The sequence below is a fragment of the Pyrgilauda ruficollis genome, unplaced genomic scaffold, assembly GCF_017590135.1.
Source record: "Pyrgilauda ruficollis isolate IOZ18807 unplaced genomic scaffold, ASM1759013v1 scaffold19, whole genome shotgun sequence".
NCBI classification, from domain to species: domain Eukaryota; kingdom Metazoa; phylum Chordata; class Aves; order Passeriformes; family Passeridae; genus Pyrgilauda; species Pyrgilauda ruficollis.
The window spans coordinates 3545768-3567280 of NW_024518095.1; the positions used below are offsets into that span (position 1 = coordinate 3545768).

At 38.0% G+C, this 21513-nt stretch overlaps 1 protein-coding gene across 3 annotated transcripts in view; it reads left to right on the forward strand.

Moving 5' to 3' along the window:
- The first annotated feature begins 1563 nt into the window (after positions 1-1563).
- MON2 (MON2 homolog, regulator of endosome-to-Golgi trafficking) overlaps positions 1564-21513 on the forward strand; it is a 65776-nt gene continuing 45826 nt past the window's right edge. Inside the window, exons 1-5 of one of the 3 annotated variants that reach the window (XM_041465483.1) lie at positions 1564-1871; positions 14805-14868; positions 18840-18967; positions 19756-19887; positions 21319-21448. In XM_041465483.1, coding sequence (XP_041321417.1) covers positions 1761-1871; positions 14805-14868; positions 18840-18967; positions 19756-19887; positions 21319-21448 — 565 coding nt within the window. In that variant the 5' untranslated portion in view covers positions 1564-1760. The remainder of the gene's footprint in view (positions 1872-14804; positions 14869-18839; positions 18968-19755; positions 19888-21318; positions 21449-21513) is intronic. The other 2 variants (XM_041465484.1, XM_041465482.1) reach the window with 2 other exon arrangements.

Here is a 21513-nt window from a genome sequence, read left to right on the forward strand (position 1 = left end):
TTTAAAAAACTCACATCCATATATCCCGTTCTGCTAAACTAACAGCCAGTATATTGAAAACAGTACAAAAATAAAGATCTTAAAATAGCAAACTACTTATAAAACACACTCTTTGCTTCAGAAAGCCTGCACTCTTTGCTTCAGAAAGCACCCCTAAAGATTTATGTATATAGGTACAGCCAATGCTGTGCCAGTGGGAACCTGTTTGCTATATCATTTGCAATGATTCTCACAGTAAATGAACTCAACATACAAGTAAGAATGCTCAAATTCACGAAACATTTTTACTTTTTCGTTACAAGACAAAAAACCCAAAATATTAGAACATTGTCTGAGTAAGACTGAAGGCTTTCAGGAAAGTCTGAAGAAAAGCTGTTACTTAATTTTTTTAAAATCGTATGGCAGTTAAAATTTATCCTTCATTTGGCTTCTTCATAATTTTTCTTTCAAGACTCCCAGGTTGGAAAACTACACCATGTCAAAACTCACAGATGTTTCCCAACTCCCTGAGTTTATAGATGGAGAATAGAACCATGCTGCATAACACGCAGGCAGCCAGCACAGTACGGCATTTGCAGTACGAAGAATATGGAAAAATTATTATTGCAGAGACCAAAATCTTTGTGAAATGTTAATTGTTATGGTGAATGATGAAGGAAGCTCCCAGGCAACCATCAGGCCTAAGCTCCCCTGCATTACTACAAGTAACAGATACTGAAGAGTGTGTTCAGGAGCCAGCTTTAGAAATGGGTTAAACATTGCTGGTATGGAATTCTGAGGGACACTGCTGGTGACATGGAAGGTACCTGGGACCCAACCATTCCACATGCCCTTCTTTTTTCCCTGCCTGTATTTATCTTAAAGCTTCTCAATGAAGGCCTCACCCTCGCTTTTCTTAGAGGAAACCACGGAGTATGCACACAGGAAGGCACAAAGCTTCTCTCCTGCTGAAGAACCACAGAATAACAGGCAAGGCTGGAAGGGACCACTTTGGGTCATCTCGTCCAATCTCCGTGCTCAAGCAGGGTCACCCCAGGGCACATTGCATAGAATTGTCCAGACGGTTCTTGAATCTCCAGAGGGAGACTCCGCAAACTCTCCGGGCAATCTGTTTCAGTGCACACTCACTCGCATTGGAAAGAAAGCAAGAACTTCAGGATTCAAAAGAAGAACAGTACAACTCGCTTTTTGCTTTTTTAAATCAAACGCTCCTGAGAGCCAGACTTGGCCAGAGGGGATCGACCCCTCCAGCCCTGCATCGGCTCGGCGGGGCCGGCGGCTGCTGAAGCCCAAAGGGCTTCGCCACCTCCTTCCCCAGTGACCCTTCCCGAACGCCGCAGTTTGTCCCTTCCCCACGGCAACTCCCGCCGCCTCGGCCCAGGTCCCAGCGCCTCTCCTGCCCCTTCACGCCGACCCAGCGACACTGCGGGGAAAGGACCCTGGGGAAAGAGCCCCGCTCCCCGACCCGCCCGGCCCGGCCCAGCGCAGCCCAGCCCGGCAGGACGGGGCCGGGTGCCGCCTGCCTGCCTCCCTCCCTCCCTGCCGGCGGCCGCCGCTCTCCCCGCCCCCGGCCGTGTGTGCGGAAGCTGCCGGCGCCCGGGATTGTGGGAGCGGGGGGGACGCCGTGCGGGGAGGGGACGCGGCCGGGGCCGGAGGGTTCCGGTGTGGGGTGCAGACGTGTCGGCCGGGGCCGCGGAGCGACAGGCGCTGCCCCTACCCGCTCGGAACAGCGCCCGGCCCGGCGCCGGCCCGGCGGCGCCATGGCCGGGACCAGCAGTCCCGAAGCCGTGAAGAAGCTGCTGGAAAACATGCAGGGGGACCTGCGGGGCCTGAGCCTGGAGTGCCGGAAAAAATTCCCCCCCGTCAAGGAGGTGAGTGGCGCTGAGCCGAAGCAAGCCGGGCCGTGCTGGACTGAGCCGGGCGGCGGAGGGGCCTCTATGGGCCGGGGCCGGGCCGGAGCGGAGCTGCCGGCGAGCCCGTGCTCCGGTACCCAGCACGGTGCCGTTCCCGATGAGATCCGACCTCCACGGCCGCGGGCTATGGCCAGCCGTGGCTGTGCCCAGATGTGGCTGTGCCCAGCCGTGGCTGTGCCTGTCGCGTGTTCTGTGGCTGTTGTTTTCAGTGCGCTGCCGAGGCGGGGGCCGTGGGCCGGGCTGTGCCCCTCGGGCGCGGGGCTGGCGGACAGACCGTCTGTTGACGGGCGAAGCGGGGGCGGCCCCGCTGCGCCCTCGGCGCCCTGGGGGGAAAACACAAACTTCGGCTTGGCTGTCTCGGCGCTACCGAGCGAGTGAATCTCGCCGGAGGCGAGCTCGGCGCTGTGGCTTGGCCGCCCCGAGCGAGCGGGGAGCCCGCCGGGCCGGCTGCGGCCGAGGAGGGCCGTGCTCAGCCCGGCCGGCCTGCGGCTGCCGTGGGAGCCAGGGGCCCGCAGGTCTCCCCTCGGTCTGTGCCTTGCTCCTCTCTCGAAGGCTGTGGTGCCCGGGCCGGCGCGCCTTATTCCTCACCATTGCACACCGTGACTGCCGTGTGAGCTGTGACGGTCGCTTGTCATCGCTACCGCGTCGTTTTGGGGCTGTGTGCCTTTCCAAAGGCGTGGACACAACCGAGGAAGTTTGGGAGACTCAGAAGTTTGGGTTACTTTTTTTTTCCTCCCGTCTTAAGAAACCCTTTAATATACTCATTACAGTAGGACTGTGTATTTTGTTTTTGAAACCTGAATTTATGTTCTGCAGCCTGATACCTCAGTAATCTCGGTGAACAGGATTATTTTAATTGAAGAGGAATCCGAATTTGTCTTGCTAACTTAAAATATGCTTTTTAACCATATGTTTTTCCGTTGTTTTTATACAGTCAGTTTAACTTTTTCCCTGTCAGCAGTTTGCTGCTTGCCCTTTAAAAAAGTTTTCTATGAAAAAGCAGGAGGAAAAATATTAAACAATTAAGTCAGATTAAGATGCAGACCCAGAAGCATATACGAAAGGCTATGGCATGTGTTATGTGACTTAAGTTCCAATTAAGTGATAGCATATTTAATGTTATACGAAGTAATGTACACTTTAACAGCTGAATTGAAGTTAATGACTGTGCTTGTTTTGAAAGACATGAAGTGACACACTGTAGCAGAGCATGTTGTGTACTATTTTAGTTTGCAGAGGAATGCTGATGTGTTTGTGAAATTTTGTGCGGTCACAGAAAAACAAGAGAAAGTTGTGGTCAGTCCTGATGAATTGTGTGTGGTCACATGTAAATAAGAAAAAGCTGCATTCAGTAGAACAGAAATTTCTGTGTGTTTGGAGGGAGATGGGAGTGCTGCTTGCACTCTCTTCTGTGTATTACTGTGTGACTCTTGTTTAGTCTCTGAACAAGTTTCCCCACTGTGTTAATATTTATTTTCTTTGAGATCTTCAAAGGAGTTGGGCAGTGTCATTCCTAAGCTAGTACTTTTAGTAATGCTTCATTAAGTTTGCCATGGCTGAATATTATAGTAACTTGTATACTTCATACTTGTTCAGCATGTTTATCATATTCTTGTGTAAGCTCAACCTTTGCGTTGTTCACTTTAAATTGACAGCAATTTGTATAGCTTTCTTTATTAAAAGCACTTAAACTTTTTCACAGTTTGGGATTTGGATAGGTTTATTGGGATAGTACTGGAAGATGTTTATAAGGAGGTGAGACTTTCTGCTGGGAGTCATGTGCCCTTACAGAGTCTGAGGTGAAAGCAGTCTTACAGTAGGATGTATGATACAGTTGCAGGAAGCGATCTTACTTCCTCCCTTCTGGAAGCCCTTATTTTGTTCTAGTTTTAAAGAGAATGGGTGTCCTTTTTTTTTTTTTTTTTTTTTTTTTTTTTTTTTTTTTAAATCACAGCTGCTGAAAGAGATGTTTTAATTGCATGCTTTTGGTCTGATCATGATTAGATTTGGCTAGAATGATCAGAGGAACGGCATATTCTTCTTACTGACTTGAAACAGCACCAGTTTTTTAAACCATGTTTAAATACTGGCTTTTAAAAACAAATTCATGCTACTTACAAGCTCACTTTTTAACTTGCAGTGTAACTAAACTCTCCCACATGCATTGTAATTTATGAGTTTGTATTGCAGTTGATGTGTATGCTTTCATGTCACTTAATGAGCTTACTATACTGAGATAAAACTATTGAAAAACTTCTAGTCCCAAATTAATAGCTACAGCTATGAGATCATAGTTGTTAGATTTGATAGGCACTTTTATAAAGGTAAACTGCTTCTCATAATCTTTCTAGTGTTTGACATAGTCAAAGATTTTGCTCACAGTTGCTACCTTCAGCCACTTCAAAAATGAATTGTCTGTTCTGGTTTTTGTTGTTTTGTTTTTATATTAATAGTATTAAAATTCTACAAAGTGAATTTAGCTGATGGGTTTGCTGTGATAAAAGTAGTAATGTACTTCTCAGTTCTGCTTGTTGCTTGGATGATTAACGTGATTAAATTCTTTAACCAGTACTGTAAGGATTTAGACCAGTTGTATGATCAGAAAAATAGAGCCTTTTTTATTAAAAGGATTTTAGTTTTCACTCTTTAAACACCTTTCTAAGGCATATGTTATTACAAAATTATGCAGTATCTCTTAAGTTCAGAGACACCAAAATAATATTAAATGATTCTTTGAACAGGCATGTATATGACACAGCTGAAGAGGTTTAGTGAGTTCTTATGGAGGAGGAGGGTGAGGGTGGGGTTTGGATACAGAAGAGAAGGGGACAACCAACCATGGGATCTAGGTCTTATCCTCATTTAGGAAGTAGAAGTGAGTTCTTAATGAAACCTCATTGAAAGTTGAACTGAACTGTTCGATGTTTTGAGGACTTCAATTTTATTTTTTCTGTTACTTTGCATCTGTAAAGTTTTCTTAGTAAGTCACATTTATGTGAAAATCGTGTAGTTGTAAGTCCAGTAACTTACAACTGTAGAGTCTGAGGTTTTTGCTGACTTCAATAATCTGTTAAGAAACGTTGAAATTGGTGAGTTACTCCCAGCGTTAAACTTAGGACAGAAATATGGCCAACTTCCTTCCTCTTAGTTAGAGCTTTTAACTGAGAAATAACAGGATGTTGGCTCCAAAGTATCCATATGTTTTCTGTGCTCTGTGTTAACAAATAATACCCAAGTAGGATTTTCCTAGGTTATTCTGTTTAAGGCTTTAAAAATAGGAGCTGCAGAAAGAACCTGAAATTGTATTGCTGACAATGTTTGGGGTTTAAATAATATAATATACTTATTTTTCTTAAGGGTGTGGAGAATACTAGTTAATATTACACTTGAAACCCATTTCTCTTTGTTGTTAGATGTTTTTTATGTTTGATACTTCCTCAGATCAGCGCTGGCTACAGAAGTGTACTAGGCATGAATGCTATACACTATGACCAAGAAGTGATGTGATGATTATGTCTCTGGTATGCCAAACCTGTTTATACTGGCAGACATGCAAATAATGATATTGCTGAAAAATGTGTTTGTATTTTCATGATGTATTTCTGTTGCCCAACTAGAAAAGTAGATGCCAGCTGTGGATGGGATAGAAGCTCTCAGGGAAGTGTAAATAAAACACTGTCTTTTGGAGCTTGAAATTACAGAGGGTGAAGCAGTCTTTGGTACAGGCATCAGTCTATTGATCTTATCTCAAATAGTCTGGTGTTTCTCCTAGAAAACAATACTACTTGATCATTAACATGTAATTTTTAACACAGTGGGGTCTGAGATTTGCTTCATACTAGAGAGCATTGCAATGCTGCTTACGCTGCACTGATTTGCATACTGCACATGCAGAGCTTTATAAACTGTTTTGATCTGCTAGTTACTGGAGTTTTGGTATTGTGTGCTGCATTTGTGGAAAGCTGGTGGTGCTCTCCTTACTGAACTGGAGTAAGAATTTTCTCTTATCACAGAATTGAAAATGGTTTAGTGTCCTAAATAGGTTACCTGCTGTTTCTTATTAAGGAATGAAAATACTACTCAGTAAACTGCATCTGATTTGATTAGATAAGTCCACTGCATTAAAAAACTTAGAAATACAAGGGGAAAATATGTATAATTGGCAGAAATAATGGAGTTAAAACAAGAAATAAGTATACCCAGAAGTTTCTTGCAGCCTGAATTCCAGTTGTATGTAAATTCCTGTTGTTTACACAGATTCAATCAAGCAGTCACAGCTTTCTTGTAGTCTCTGTGTTGTCTCAGGTTTTTTCTTGACTTCTAAATAGCAGTAAAAGCAAAGTGAGTTTAACTCACTTTTTTAACAAAAACAAAACCCAAAACAACCTCTTATCCAGCTCCCTGCACAGTTTCAGGCACATCTGTGCTGGTAGGGGAGGGGAAGGCAGAGGGCTGGCGGTGTTGGGGCAGACAGGGAGTACATCCCTTGGCGGGATCAGCTTGGCCTGGGCCAGGGCATGCCCTTTTCTTGGCAGTTGTGTAATAGGTTGCAGGTGCCTGTATGTTTTAGGTGTTTGTTGCTGTAATAGAGCTGGAAAAGAAGTGGTGTTCAATTTGCCTCCACTGGAAGAGCATCACAGAATTAGCTTTGAATATTTTGGTCAGTAGAAGTGCTCTCTTGAGTCTCTTGGAAGAAAGCTTTTGGTAGCCTCACTGTGCTGTTCCTTTACCTGGTCCTTGTTTGAAGGAGCAGCATTGCTTTTACTTAGCTACTTATTGAGTTGTGCACCTTTGGCATATAGACATCTTTTTGAAACTGTATTGTAATCTGTTGTATCTAGGAAAAATAATGGAATCCAATTTTGCAATCTTATTTTTTCTTCTTTTATGAGTAACTCTTCTTCCAGGCAAGTAGCCTTACAAAGCTCATAGGGTAAAAGCTAAAAAAGTAGGATTTGAGTGACTTGTGGACAAAGCAAACTTTAAATTATTTAATTGCAGTAGATGTGGTGTGGACTAGCCTGAGGCAAGAGATAGGATTTGCCCTTGCTGAGAGGCTGTGTGTTGTATTGTGTGAAGACGAGCACTATTCTACCTTTCTTCCTTTGGAGTCCGGTCTTGTTTGCATTGACTGACATACATGACAGTTCAGTCCCCTGGGGGTTAAATCATTCTTGTTTAGGAATGATATGCCAAACACATTTTAAAGCTAATGTAATTGGGAAGCTTGTCCTTTACAGAGAACCTCTGATGTCATTGGGTAGCTGTGTGAAACTAAACATGAGGATGTATTGCAAAAGGTAAACACTCATTAAAAAGATACAGATCAGTTAATTTAGTATATAATGTCAAAGTGATATTAGGACTCCTAACTGGAAGGAACAGTTAAAACGTGTGAATATTTGTTAACTGTTTGTTCTGTAATGGTAATAATATTTCACAAGCTTTGTTGAACATAGTGCAGTAGACATATTGCAGAAGGCTGAGAAAGAAATTACATGCTGAGCTGTCTTGTGATGTGAGCATCTGAGTCACTTGATGTACTTCTAGCACTGAATAGTCTCTGAGTGCTCTGCATTTGTGCTACTCTAGTGGTAAAAGGATGAGCCAAATGAACCTAGGAAAGAAGACGTAGACCATTTTCTGTAGGAGTAACCAAGTTTTTGGGTTTCCTGCTTCATTTTTTGAATAAAATAGTTTAAGCCATTCTGACACTATAGCCCACAGGGAATTCAACCTACTCTGAACTTTCCAAGTTGGTTTATTTACAGATCTTCTCAACATTAAAAAGATGAAAACTAGAGGGTTTTTGTTTGTTTGTTCATTTGTTTTTTAATGGATATTAACTAATATTTTAAATGTTCTTTTGATATTGAGAAACAATGCTCTGTAAATTGCATGTTGTCGTACTTAGCCAGCTTGTACTAAAGCATGTGTTTTGTGCATGTGACTGGAGATTACTCTGTAGCATTCTTGAGTTGCCAGCCCATAGCTGAGTTGGTAACTTGTAACCAGTTATTCCTAATATCTCTTTTAGTTTCTTTTACAAAAAATTTCTGATCTTTACCATTTGCTGTGTCTGCTAGCTTCATTTTTTGAGTCCATTAATTTTGCAGTGATTTTTATTCAATATAGACGTTTATACAGTAGTATTTTTTTCCAAATTATGGTTTAAAAAATAAATTTTTACATTTTCTAGGGGAAAACATGTATTCAAATGTGTTCTAAGCTTCATGCTCCATTGTAAATCATAAGCTTCATGTGATCGTTTTAGTCTGTGAGAAGAAATGTCAAGTGTTCTGAAGTGATTCACATAAGGCACACAGGTCAAGTTTCTTCATCATGTAATATCTTGCAATTTAATGAAACAAGAAAATTATTAAAAGTTTCACTATATCGGTCTGTCTTTCTGCTTTCTAAGTTATACTTTTCAGTGCAGGATAAAGTTGCCTCATGTTGGGTGTCTAAGCTTCATAGATTCATTGTGCAGAACACCTACACACTAGGTGTTCTACATTGCCACTTGAGATACAGTAATGTTTCTTCCTTGGCTTCCAGCCTCCAGTCCAGAAGAGTGTGGGTCTTCTGGTGTCTGCGTGTAGTTGTCTTGGATACAGAGGCCTAAGCTTAGACTCTGCATTGAGCCCCTGAGAGTGGGTCAGCTGAATTAGCTTAAGGAGAGGCTTTAAGAATTAAGGGGCATTCAGGAGAGACAATCTCCATTGTAATGGGAGTCTAAATATTTAAATTTGTGCATCTTAATCTTTGATTTAATTCCCACCTGCCTCCCATGGCTTCTTGAATATTATACAGGAAACTTGTAGCAGAAGTTGGAAATCCTTGGTGACTCCAGTTCTCAACTAGTGCCTCTAAACTGTGATCTGCTGTTTCTCTTTACCAGGTGTCTGGCAAATGGACATTGCTGACTGAATATAGTACTTGCGGCAAATCCTCAAAAGTTGCCTGATCCTATCTGTTGTGATCGACAAGCTGAAGGCAACATTAGTTTGAACTTCAATGTATGTCTCCTAAAGCTCTGAAACAGGGTGTTGTTTTATTTTTAATGTAGAATGAAAATTGTTGTGTCAAAATTTGAAGTGCAAGTGTTCCAGAGGTTTAAAATCAGTTGTGTGGTACTTGAACGGATCGCTCAGAAATCTCTTAATGCTAGACACGGGCTCCCAGAATATCCTTATGCTACATAGGTATCTAATGTATTATATACATTAGATATATACGTGTATATAATGTATTATATACATTAGATACCTATGTAGTGTGAGGATATCCTGAGAAATATTATGTATAATGTATTATACCTACTATTTAGGTATCTCTATAATTTATATAGAATACAGTAAAACATATGAGGTACATCTTTGTTCTCTCTGTTGAAGAGAGCAGAAGAACTTAAAAATTTGTTGCTAAGTGGCTTGTGTTTCTTCTCTTTCAGGTGTTAGTTTTTTTGCCTTTCTGTCTATGTCAGTGCTGTTCAGTAATGAGTTGTTTTATGTTATGCCTTGTGATTTGATCTGTTAATTTATATGCGACCCTCTTTCCAGGTGAGGTGTAGTATTTTGACTGTCAAATGAAAGCTTGTGGTAGTATTTGTATTTGTTATGTTCACATCAAGTGAGGCAGCTCCAGAGGCAGCAGCTCTGAAGCACTTCAGATAAATCTGGCAACTCTCCTGGCATTAGTGATGGTTAGCCTTCAGGATTCTGAATTGGCTACTGGTACTGCAGACTGACAATTTCAGAAGATTAATGGGCCAGAGGAGTAGTCATTCCTGCCACGTGTGAAAGAGCACTCTGAATATGAGAGCAACCAATATAGTTGCACTAAAGCTGGAAATGAACAAGGCTGTGTGTTTTTGGAAACAAAAAACATAAACTGCAATATCTTAAATCTTCAGCTGGAGAAGAAAGTGTATGATAAAATCTGTTAAAACTTTTTTTTCTAATTTATTATAATTTTGTAACAAAATTATAAATTGTTCAGTGTAATAAACCCCTGTGAGTGCACAGCAATGTCAGATCAAGACTGGCATTTTGCCAGTTTAAATTACATGTAAAATGAGTATATATAAAAGAGAAGGGTCAGAGTAGAGATTGTACTCAGGGGGAGGAAGATAAAAATACAGGAGGCAAGTACAGTGCTTTTTCACACAAATGTGGTACATTTGAGTGTTTTCATGAGACTGATTTATTGAGGAGTTTTTTGTGTGTTCTTTTCAAATAATAGTTTAGCAGTACAGTAATGGTCCAGAAAGTGCTTTTGCACAGCAAGCCAGAATAACAATGAAGTGAAATTCTGCTTTAGACAGGAGGACCTCTTATCTAAACTGTTGGATATAGGGTTAGTGTTCCAGTTGGAAAGGCAGACAATCGTGGATAGAAAAAAATTGCTCAGTTTATTTCATGTAATAGATAAGGAAGTGACTATAGGTAACATATTACTGTCATCCAGTCTTAATAAAAGGTTTGTAAATAATATAATATAAATACCAATACAAATCATCCTGAATGCTTTCCTTTTGAGAGTAGAGAAATCAATAACTTGTGTGGCAAGGACTGCAAACGTTACAACAATTTTAGTGTCTCTGGGGATAGCAATTTGCTCTAATGTACAATGAAAACACAAGTGGTCATTCAAAAGCACTAGCAGTGAAAATTCTTGGTTTTATTTACTTTTGGTAACAATGATGTCACATTTAGAAATTCATACAAAAAGATGGTTAATGTTAGATCAATCCTTAGTAGAAATTTGCACATGCTTGCTCATGGCATTAAATATCCATATGGGAATATATATATTTTTTAAGTTAATAAAGTCAAAAAGTTGTTGACTTCTGTTCCTAATTGTTAGATACAAATTTCCTTTGAAGGTCATAATGTTTATCCTTTTTAAAATTTTTTTTTAAAAATCCAAGTTTGAAACTTTTAAAGAAACTATTGCTATGGCAGAGGCAACAATTGCTTTTTTCCTCTTTAGATTCAAATTTTGTATCATCTTTCCCTTAGGAAAAGTTGTTAACTATGTTATTATTTTTCAGTAAAAGAAAGGTAACGCTTTCATGTTTACCCCAGAGTAATGACAAATCCATAGAGATTACTGCAGAGCACCTGATGTACTGTCAGATCACGACCCAGCTGACCCCTCTGGTCCCTTACTTGCCTGTCTGTATGCATTGCCATAGAGGTCTAAGATGTCCAAGAGGGGTAAATGTTCAAGCACATGCCATGCCATAATTCTTTGTACTGCCAAGATGAGTCCTGTTCTTGGGCTGCTGGGTAATGTTATGATGATCATGGAGTTAGCTCTAGTGGTCTTTTGGTAGTGTAGGTTGTCTACTGCAGCTGGATTTAAGAGCTTCCATGATGTCCCAGAAGACAGAAGAACTGATGCTTTCTAGATCCACTTACCACGCGTGGTGTGGATGGCTTCCCTTTATGTCATGTTGAATTCATGTAGGATTTAATATCCCAGTTATCCTAATACCTACATATGTGATTTATGAATTACAGATCTTTAAATATATGTACACAGACTACAATGTGGAAAAATTTAGCTCATGAATGTTATCTGGATGTTGGTAAATGTTGGTTCTGCGTGAGGATGTGTTAAATCTTTCCTTCCTGATTGCCTGAGCAGATATTACCTGCCTCTGTTTCCTGATAAGTGCTTTACATCCTAAACAAAGTAAAAATTTCCAAAAACAGGAAGATGCTCACAGCATATCTAATGACAGGAAGGCTGAAATTTTTCCCTGTTTCAATTGAAGACTGAGAAGTCCATTCGGAGGGGAAGAGTTTTGGATCTGAGAAACGCCTGAAGCTGTGTTTGGAGGTCTCTATGCATCTCCACATCATGGTCTCTCATATGCAGAGAACCTCTGTCTGTAAGACAGGTATGAATGTTGTTGTCAGATTGTACATTCAGGGAGGAACTTTGAGGCCAGGAGATAGATGTTGTGCACGGAGTTCTTTTCAGTCTACTTGAAATCACACTGTCCTGATGTTTTAATTTTTTTTTTATTTTTTTTATTTTTTTTTTTGTGTACATAGATTGTCTGTTTGCCTTACTTTGATTTCTGTGAAAGGTGATTTCCACATAATCAAGCAAATAGTTGGTAATTTCCATAGAAGCAGAAAGATGATGGGGCAAGTGTTTGAGCCTAGAGGGTCTTGTTGAATTTTGCTGTGGGGTTATTGACTGTTTGATTAAAACCAGATCAAAGTACTGGAAGAGATTGACTTGAATATGTGCTATCACTGAGAGTCAATTTCTCTTCTTTGTCAGTATTTCACCTTTCCAGACTGGATACTGCAGTAGCTTCAGGAGAAACATGAACCAAAACTCAATAATGGCAGGTGTGTGTTTATGATATTTTATATCAGTTCATTTCAGTTATTAAAGCAGCAAAATCAGAAATCTAATTGGCTGAAGGTTTTAAATACATTTAAGCTTTGTTATGTTTCAGGAATTACATGTATTTTCTTCTTTTCAAAATAAAGAGAGAACTGACTTGCTTGTTAGACTGCTATGAGTTGTGGTGCTAATGGAAGCTGGTAATGTTACATCTAAAATTGGTGATTGATTTAAAACCATCGTGTCTTATATTTATGTGAAAGTAAATGATCATATTTGTACCCATAAATACACACACTATAATGCTGTCTATCTCCTTGATTAGTGCTTTATAAGATCCTGTTCTCATGTGACAGTGTCCTGCAAACTGCTATAGGAATTGGTGTAATTTGTAAACTTAAAAGCTATGAATATATATTTTAATTTGCCACTTAAACTGATGCAATCCCAGCACGCTTTTACATTCATGTATACAGATTAGAACTGTTTATAGTTATCATGTTTTCTGTTGGCTATTTGTGATCAACTGAGGTATTTTTCTAGTGTTAATATGTTGTCTCTTTTACATATATAATAGAGTATTTTTCTTTTGTAGGATGCATGTGGTATAATTAGTTTTTAACTGTAAACATTTTTAACTGGGATTTGGAATAGAAACCACAGCATAATGCAGATGCTCATGAAATTTCTGTATCTCATGGAGAAGAATGCTTATATTCAGCAGTTTTTTTTTTGTTGTTTTTTTTTTTTTGTTTTTTTTTAATGTATATTATTTTATATAAAGCCAGCATGGAAACAACTGAGCGGCAATATGTTAGAAAACGTTTGTGCGAAGTGCATGGTGTTTGTGAATGCCACTAATATGAGCAGGCTTAATATTTCTTTGAATCAGAATGAGTTTGTCACTCCTGGCAAGACAGAAATCAATTGCCATTAGTAATTGTGATTAGTTTTCATTTAAAGATGATTGAAGATGGACTGTAACAAATCCTTTATATTAATTAATCGGAAAAAAGTGTTGTGACAAGAACTTCAGCACATTAAGTTAATATAATTAAAATAAATAACTGCATTTGTTTAGTTACGCAAAATATATATGTTCGTATTGCTTTGTGTTCATTTGAGCATGTTGTATTGTTAATCAGGCACTGTGACTATTATTGACTTTATTTTTGAAGTAGAAAACTGTGTTCAGAAAAATTTAAATAAATCTCCAGGATTTTAAGGCAGAATTTAGTCTTCCTATATTGTTTTGGGAAATAAATTTAAAAAAAAAACAACCAAACAAAAAACCCTCAGCTTTGCATTTCTCATTCAGCTGTTTTAAGAAATATGTATGTCAACTCTTAATTTAAATATTTAATTGTGAATTTATACAGTCACCTTAACCTGACTTGCTGTGAAACCTTGTTGGAATAATGTTCTGATGGAGAGGGAGTATTTACACTTGGTAAAACTTCATGTACTATCATTTTCATATTTCTGATGACACAGTTTCTTTGCTTCTCTAATCTGTTTTATGTGGTGACAGCACACATCTTTAAATAGTAGTATCAGAGGAAAAACAGAAATGCTTAGTGTGGAAAGCGCACAGAAATACAAAGCTGAAATAAAAGGGGAAGTGTGCTTTCAAATTTGCAGAACAGTATTCCAGCAGTATGCATCCAGTAATTTGGGAAAACCTGTTGCATTTATTTTGATTTATTTAATTATTTCCTGAGGCTTATAGTGTATTTATGAAATTAAAACAACAGAAAGGCACAATGTATAATACATCTTTTGTGTTTTCTACACAAACCTTTCAGAAGTCATATTCTTGAAATGCAAAGCTTCAATGTTACATTTCTAGTTTGGCTTGATTTCCTTTAGAGAGCATGACGTGAGTGATTTCTGCAGGGAAGTGTTTGTGGGCATTGGAGAGGGAGTTGCTGTTCCCCTGGGGCTGTGCATGATGCCCTGCCTGGGCTGGGCAGCCCTGGGAAGCCCTGGCGATGGAGAGGATGGTGCTGCTGCTCTGCCAAGTCATACTTGTGGGGAAAGGGGAGGAACTGGTGCTGTGCTCTGTATGGCATGCTGGGAAGAACAAAATATTGTTAGAAAGTCGCCTCTGTGGCATTGCCCTGGGGTCATTTGTATAGGACATTTGGGAGCCAAAATCCGGGCGGAAGATGGGTTTCATTTTTATACTTGTAGTTTGAAACAGTATAGAGACTATGTAACAGTGTTTGTGCTTACTAGTGATTTTTTTTTTTTTTTTTTTTTGTTCATAAGACTGGAAAGTAATACAATGAGAATAATGATTTCTCAAAATTCTGAATATAACTCTTCCTGTGGAATTCTAGAAAGGAATTCCAGCAACTACAAAAATTTCACTTCTGCATTTGCTCTGCTGGCAGAAACCACTGCAAACTCATTTATCGGAGACTGTACCTTTTTATTTACCTTTACAATATTTTTTATTTCTTTGCAGATATTGATGTATGATACAGCATCTAAACTACTTGTTTTCTTTTCTTCCAGGCTGCTGAATCAGGAATAATAAAAGTGAAAACAATAGCTGCACGAAACACAGATATTTTGGCAGGTAATTATTTGCTGTGCAATAGGAAGAATAAAGCTGAGTTACAGATCAAAATGTTAAAAAGATGTCTTGGATATGTCTAAAGATGTGTAATGCACGTCTTTTAGTGTGTGCTGTATTGTTGATGCTTTACTTTTGGGCACCTAGCAAAAAAATCCAGTAGCATATAAATTCTTTAACACTACTTGTTTCTTGTTAGTGCTATTAGAATGCTGAGGAAGGGCTCCATTTTCAGTTGATGCTCTACAAAAGTAATCATCCACTTAGAAAAATAACATGAAATACTTAGGCCCTACATTCTCAGTGTTTTAGCTGTTGTGGTCAAGTGCTCTGTGTGGAGTTCTGCAGTATGATCCACATCTATGTATTAGTCCAGCCTTTGGGGACTTGTAACTGGCAGGCAAAAATCCATCTTTATCTGAGACAAGGACATTCAATTTAAGTTGTTCCAATGCCTTGAGGGACGGGACATATCTTGTGAGCTGCAGCTTTGTAAGTGCTTAAAACAATATCTCCTGACTGTCTTCAGCTTTATAAAGTTGGCTTCTTGCTAGCTGCTGGTAAAACCCTTCACCGGATTTGAACGTCCCTGCATCAATACTTGAGGGTCTACCCCAGATTTTGTCAAAATCCTTGAAATGCTAGATTGTTTGGAAAGTCCAGTGAAATAGCTGCAAAACCATTTTGAGATATTGTTAAGGAGGCATTTTCTAGGATTATCTGAATTAACAGACCCACTCCTCAGTATTTCACTTTAATGCCTCTTTTTTATTTGTTTATTTTCTTTGTTTTTACTGCTGTCATGTATGCTGACATAAGTGGGAAAAGTATGCCAGGTAATGTCAGCTATATTAAAATACACAAATGAAAAAGGGAAAGCAGTAGTTAGCCGTTTCAGAAGCTGTCAACATATTACTGCATAAAGAAGTTTGTATTTTAGAAAGCTAGTTTCTAATCCTGCAAAGTTCTCTGTTTTTTAGTTTTCAAAGGGAAGAAATAGGAGAGATCATTAAATTTAGTCATGGATGGGCAGTCTTTGCTTTCATCTTTTGGAGGGAACACTTTCTCGTAGTCGGTAAAATTTTTAAAATCATTTTCTCTTGGAAAGTTTAAACTGGAATGTACTTAGTATTTATTTCATTCAAAAAAACCTGCATGGATTTGTTGTTAAGAGATTTGGGAAACCAGCAGGTCCTAAAAGTTATTTTGATTTGTTAATCTTTGCTAATAGGATAATAACTTCTTCTTCCTCTGTTCCACAGTTTTGTACTGGGAAAATGTACTTTGCCTGCACATTAGCATAGCGTTCCACAGTTAAAGCATAATGTCATTAAACAGACTCAATTCTTTATGAACTCTTGTATTTTTTGAGGTATCAATTATAAGCTAATATTATACATAAGGTAGTGTCAAGAGATTGTCTATTTAATATCTAAAATCTTCTGAAGAAAAATTATATATATCACTTTGTAATAATAAAGCTGCAAAATGCTGCAATGTACTTGTGAAATCTAGTGGATACTTTTTGACTGCTAGATGATTTAGGAACATCTATGAGACATCGTAGTAATACAAATAAATATTTTGATCAGGATGTGATTTTTTTAATATTTTGAGGTAAACTGTCATTTCACTAACATAGATAAGAACAAATGTATCAGATTGTTTTGAACAAGCTGATCTGGTGCTTTCTTGAAGCATTTCATTGTGTAGATTATAATTTTTAGGAAAATAGATGCAGGGTTAAAATCTTTATTAAAAATCTTAAAATCTTTGTTATTTTTGGTGGGATATGTTTAACCTGCCAGAACTTGGAGGTTATTGATCTAACTTCTTTATTTCTCTTTGAAAAGTTAAGTTGAGCTGTTTCCAAGTCTTCATTCTTGGCAGTGTGTACATACTTTATTATTTATTTCTAAGAATTTGAGAAATTCCAGAGGAGGAGAAAGCCTTAAATCACAGGAGATATATTTGAGAAATTATTTCCATGTGTCTTTGAGATGTGCAAAAACTTATGGTTTAGGAGTTCTTCTAAAAAATCAGAATTATAATCTTGCTGATGAAATTAACAGGTAAGTTATACTTGCCAAAAACTTCTCATTTGTTATGGTTCAATAAGGTAGATTTCTTTTTTAATATATTCTGCCATAAATTGGTAGCAAAATGGAGGCAGACCTGGCAATAATAAATTTACTGTGCATTTTAAGACTGAAGCTAATACAACCACAGAATCACATGATCACAGAATATTCTGAGTTGGATGGGCTCATCAAAGTTTAGCTCCAAACCCTCTGAAAAGGGAAAGCCTGAAGTATCACCCTATGTGCCAGGTTTCTATAAAACCAGATAGGTACCTAGATCTACAAAACATTAATTTTTTACATTCATTTACTAAAAATACTTGTGTAGATTGTGTTGTGAAATTGTTGCTTTTAATGGATTGAAAGTATTGTAAAAGGCTAAATTTATTCTTTGTCTTGTTATTTATTAACTCATGCCATTTTAGCCATTCAGAACTGTATCTTGAGTCTCATGTTAAGGATAAATGTTTTGTGGTATCTTTTTGCTTGCTTGTTCCTGCTTGATGGTTAGAATTTAGTGGCAGTTCAGAAATGTCAGCTGGACATAGAGCCTGCACTGGCTCTGAAGAGGCTGACGAAACTGGACTGTGTGTTGATATCACCCTGTCAGAAGCATTATCTTACAGAAAGTTGGCATCCATAATTTAGAATAGCCTATCCTTTTCATAGAAACTTCTGAGTCAGTTAGTATTTCAGTTGGAAAATTTCACTAAAGTATTTTTTTGTAATTTTAACTTGTTTAATTTTTTTTCCAAATTAGTTGTAATGATGCTTAGTAGTATATATCATGTTTGCATTTTTATGTGAGAATGTATTTTTTGTTTGTGGTAACTGCTGTTCTCTGAAAAGTGTGTGAAGCTTTTCATGAATACATTTCTTCTACTACACATAGGCTAAAACAGACATTGAACTTTGAACTGTGAGGAAATTTTTAGTATCTGAAATGGTGATGAGCGGCTAAAATCTTAGAAATTTGCATGAATCAGCAAACATCCCTGCAGATGGAAAACCACTCATCAGTCAGAGCTATGCTTTCCTTTCATATTTTTTGTATTTTCATATTTTTAAATTTTATTATATCAGATTTATTGAATTACTTTTGTGGGGAAAAAACCCTAGTTTATATGCCAGTGTAGAATATTGTATTCATTATTAAGCTTTTTCTCCTTAACAAAAAAACCCCAAAAAACAAAACAAAAACAAACAAAAAAAAACCAAACCAAAAACAAACTACCAAAAAAAAAAAAAAAAAAAAAAACAAACCAAAAAAACCAAACCCCAAAACCAAACAAAAAAAACAGAGAGAGAAAAGTTTATGGAAACTGGTTTTCTCCTGGCAAAAGTCCATTTTAAGAAGCTACTCTTTATCACCAAAACAGCATTTGAAAAATTCACAGCCAGGTGAATGTACCCAGGATACAAACAGCCTAATCTCTCTTCCTGTTTTGTCAGTGCCAGTTTGCTCTTCCCCTTCCTGCCCTGTGCTTTGGGATGTCGCTCTGTGCCAGACTGGGTTGCTCCTGCATTAGGTGCTGAGGTGAACAGTGCCACCAGTCTGAGCCTGTTTCCTGTGGCAAGGCCAGGGGGAGCTCTGGGGTTCACAGAACCTTGCACCTTCTTGCTAGCCACATGGACTCTGAAGTGGATGTTTTGGGTTTGGAAAGGCCATTGAGTATATACAGGAGAAGGTGCTTGGAATTTGAGCCAGGGTAGTTGTGGAAGTGAGCTGTGTCAGCCTAGTGTCTGTCTTCCGTTGGGTTTTCCCTGTGGTCCACGTGTAAATCCCAAATTTCCAAGACTAGAGATTGCTTTTGTTAATAGGTGTGATTAACAATTTTTACACTGTATTTTTCAGTATTAAACATTGACTGCTTCCATATTTCTCTTTGAAAGCATTGAAAGAGAACAGTTCAGAGGTGGTTCAGCCTTTTCTGATGGGTTGTGGAACAAAAGAACCAAAGATCACTCAGCTGTGTCTAGCAGCCATACAGAGGCTCATGTCTCATGAAGTTGTTTCAGAGGTAAGATCGATCTTTATACAAAACCAGAAATATTTCAGACTGAAAAATACAGACCTCAAATGGAAAGTGAATGAGTTGTTTTAGGAGGCTCTTTATATTATAATGAACATAGTCCACAAAATATTTTACTTGTATCTATTTTTCAGTAATTTAAAAGAAAACCTTTTACGCTGCTAAAAAAAAGGTGAGGCAATATTAGTAACCTCTAGAAGGAAATTTATGAAAATTGAAACCAGCTCATTTAGTTCACATTCTTGCACTGCAGTACTGAACACATAATGAACCTTATGCATCCACAAAGTATACTCTGTGCAATAACATTATTGTGCTTTTGTTACATTTTATTTTTAAGAATAAGGTAAAATGGATGCACATCTTCTGCAGCAGTAAATGTTATGATAGTGTGTTAGGAAGCTGATGAAAATGATGCTGTTAAAATACACCTTCAGTTATGCTTACATGATGTAGAATTACACTGTTTTCTCTCTGAGTGAATTCTGAGGATAAAATATATTTTTACTGTGTCTTCCATATTTCCAAGTAAAAAATTAAGTACAAATTTTAATTTGTACTGCATATTAAGACATTTCTGTTGTGAATTCTTTAAAAATATTTTGGGAAGCTTATGACAATGAAATGGGCTTTATATTCTCAATTTAGTCCTATGGGATAGACAAACAGGCAGATTCAGTTGTGATATGCCTTTATGACAGTGATATTCTTACATATGGACACGATATACCAGTACATAACTATTGTAATAGGTGACAAAAAATATTTCTTTGTAGGCTGCAGCCGGAAACATTATCAATATGCTTTGGCAATTGATGGAGAACAGTCTTGAAGAACTTAAATTGCTCCAGACAGTTCTTGTACTTTTAACAACCAATACAGTTGTGCATGATGAAGCACTGTCCAAGGTAAGAATTTGTTGGTGTCAGCTATTGAATTTGAAATATCCAAGAGGAAAGATGGGGAAATTTCACATATGAAGCACATGAAAACAATGAACGAGGGAACTTCCTTGATTCTGTTGTGTCCCTGTTGTCTTTATGGCTAGACTCTGAAAACAGGATTTCTTTTCGCTTCCTTTTCCATGAGTTTTGTAATTCCTCACAATAATGAATTTTGGACTTAATAGGAACTTGAAATAAAAACACTGAACTAAGGCCTGTCCTTCTCATCTGTTTAATTTGTTGTGTTTTTGAATTAGAATCAGAGCACATAGCACAGTGTACACTCTCACTAACAGAGAAAATGTTAAAAGAAGCTGCCTTCCACCCTGCCTTGTCTCTTTTGAAAACAGTCCAGTTATTGCTCTTTTGGTAATAGCTTTTGGTCGTAGTTTTAAATATGAAACATTTTGGATATCATGTTTCAACTAAAACAAAAAAAAAAAAAAGCCCCAGTACATTTTAATTTAAATTATAAGATACTTCTCTTTGTGGAAGCAACATTGTTTACCATCTCTGAATTGTGAAACTCTGCTTTGTAAGTTTCTCTTCTAGATTACATTGTAGAAAATTTGTTTCAGCCAGACATTTATTGCATGTTCATGTTTCAGTCAAGCAGTTTTAAGATTTTAAACTAATGTGGCCATATCATCAGAATAGAGTCCACAAATCATAGACATGAAACAAAAGCTAAAGAAAATTCTGAATCTTGCATGGCTCACAGCATGTAGTACTATGGCAGGGTGTGGTTGAGGTTCTTGAAAGTGCCAGAACACAGTATGTGGACAGAAGAACAAGAAACACAGGTTTCGCTACATATACAGATATTAATTTTCAAAATTCATTATAAAACAGGTAAGTATTAAACTGTGAGTTAGAGGTAATAAGAAAATCCAGTGGGAAAAAGTATTCAGGTCATTGCCAACACAATGACACTTTGAAATGCATGTCTTAGGAATAATAGCAGTCAAGTCAACATGATTGTGAAAGTATTGTGATTCAGTGTAGGAGGGGAATGACATTTTAGCTTTGGAGTTGGCTGACCTTTCTGTGGTTAATCTTACAATCCTAATGTTCTTTTGACATAATATTCATGCAGGTTGTTCTGTGTGATGATTGCCATGTATTCTCTGTATGATGACTGCACTTTTATTAGTACATTGTAATGTATTCAGTTGATACCACCTTTTGATTGCCTTTGGGGAGGATTACTAAAGAGTTTTTTGGCTAGGGTAATCCATAAAATGTATTTTGGTTCTTCAAATTTTTTTTTTTTGGACAACCTTTTGACAAACTAGCAGAAAGCATTCCTCAATCCATCAGCCTTCTTGACTCTTAGCTAAAAGATGAAATGTATTGTTGTAACGTGATGTTTTTTTTTGTTTTTTTTCCTTTCAGGCTATTGTACTTTGCTTTCGATTGCACTTCACAAAAGATAATATCACAAATAACACTGCAGCAGCTACAGTGCGGCAGGTGGTAACTGTCGTGTTTGAGAGAGTGGTTGCTGAAGATGAACGATACAAAGGTGGGCATGCTGCTTACTCAGCTTGCTTTTATTACCTGCTTTTTTGACACATATCACATGTTTAT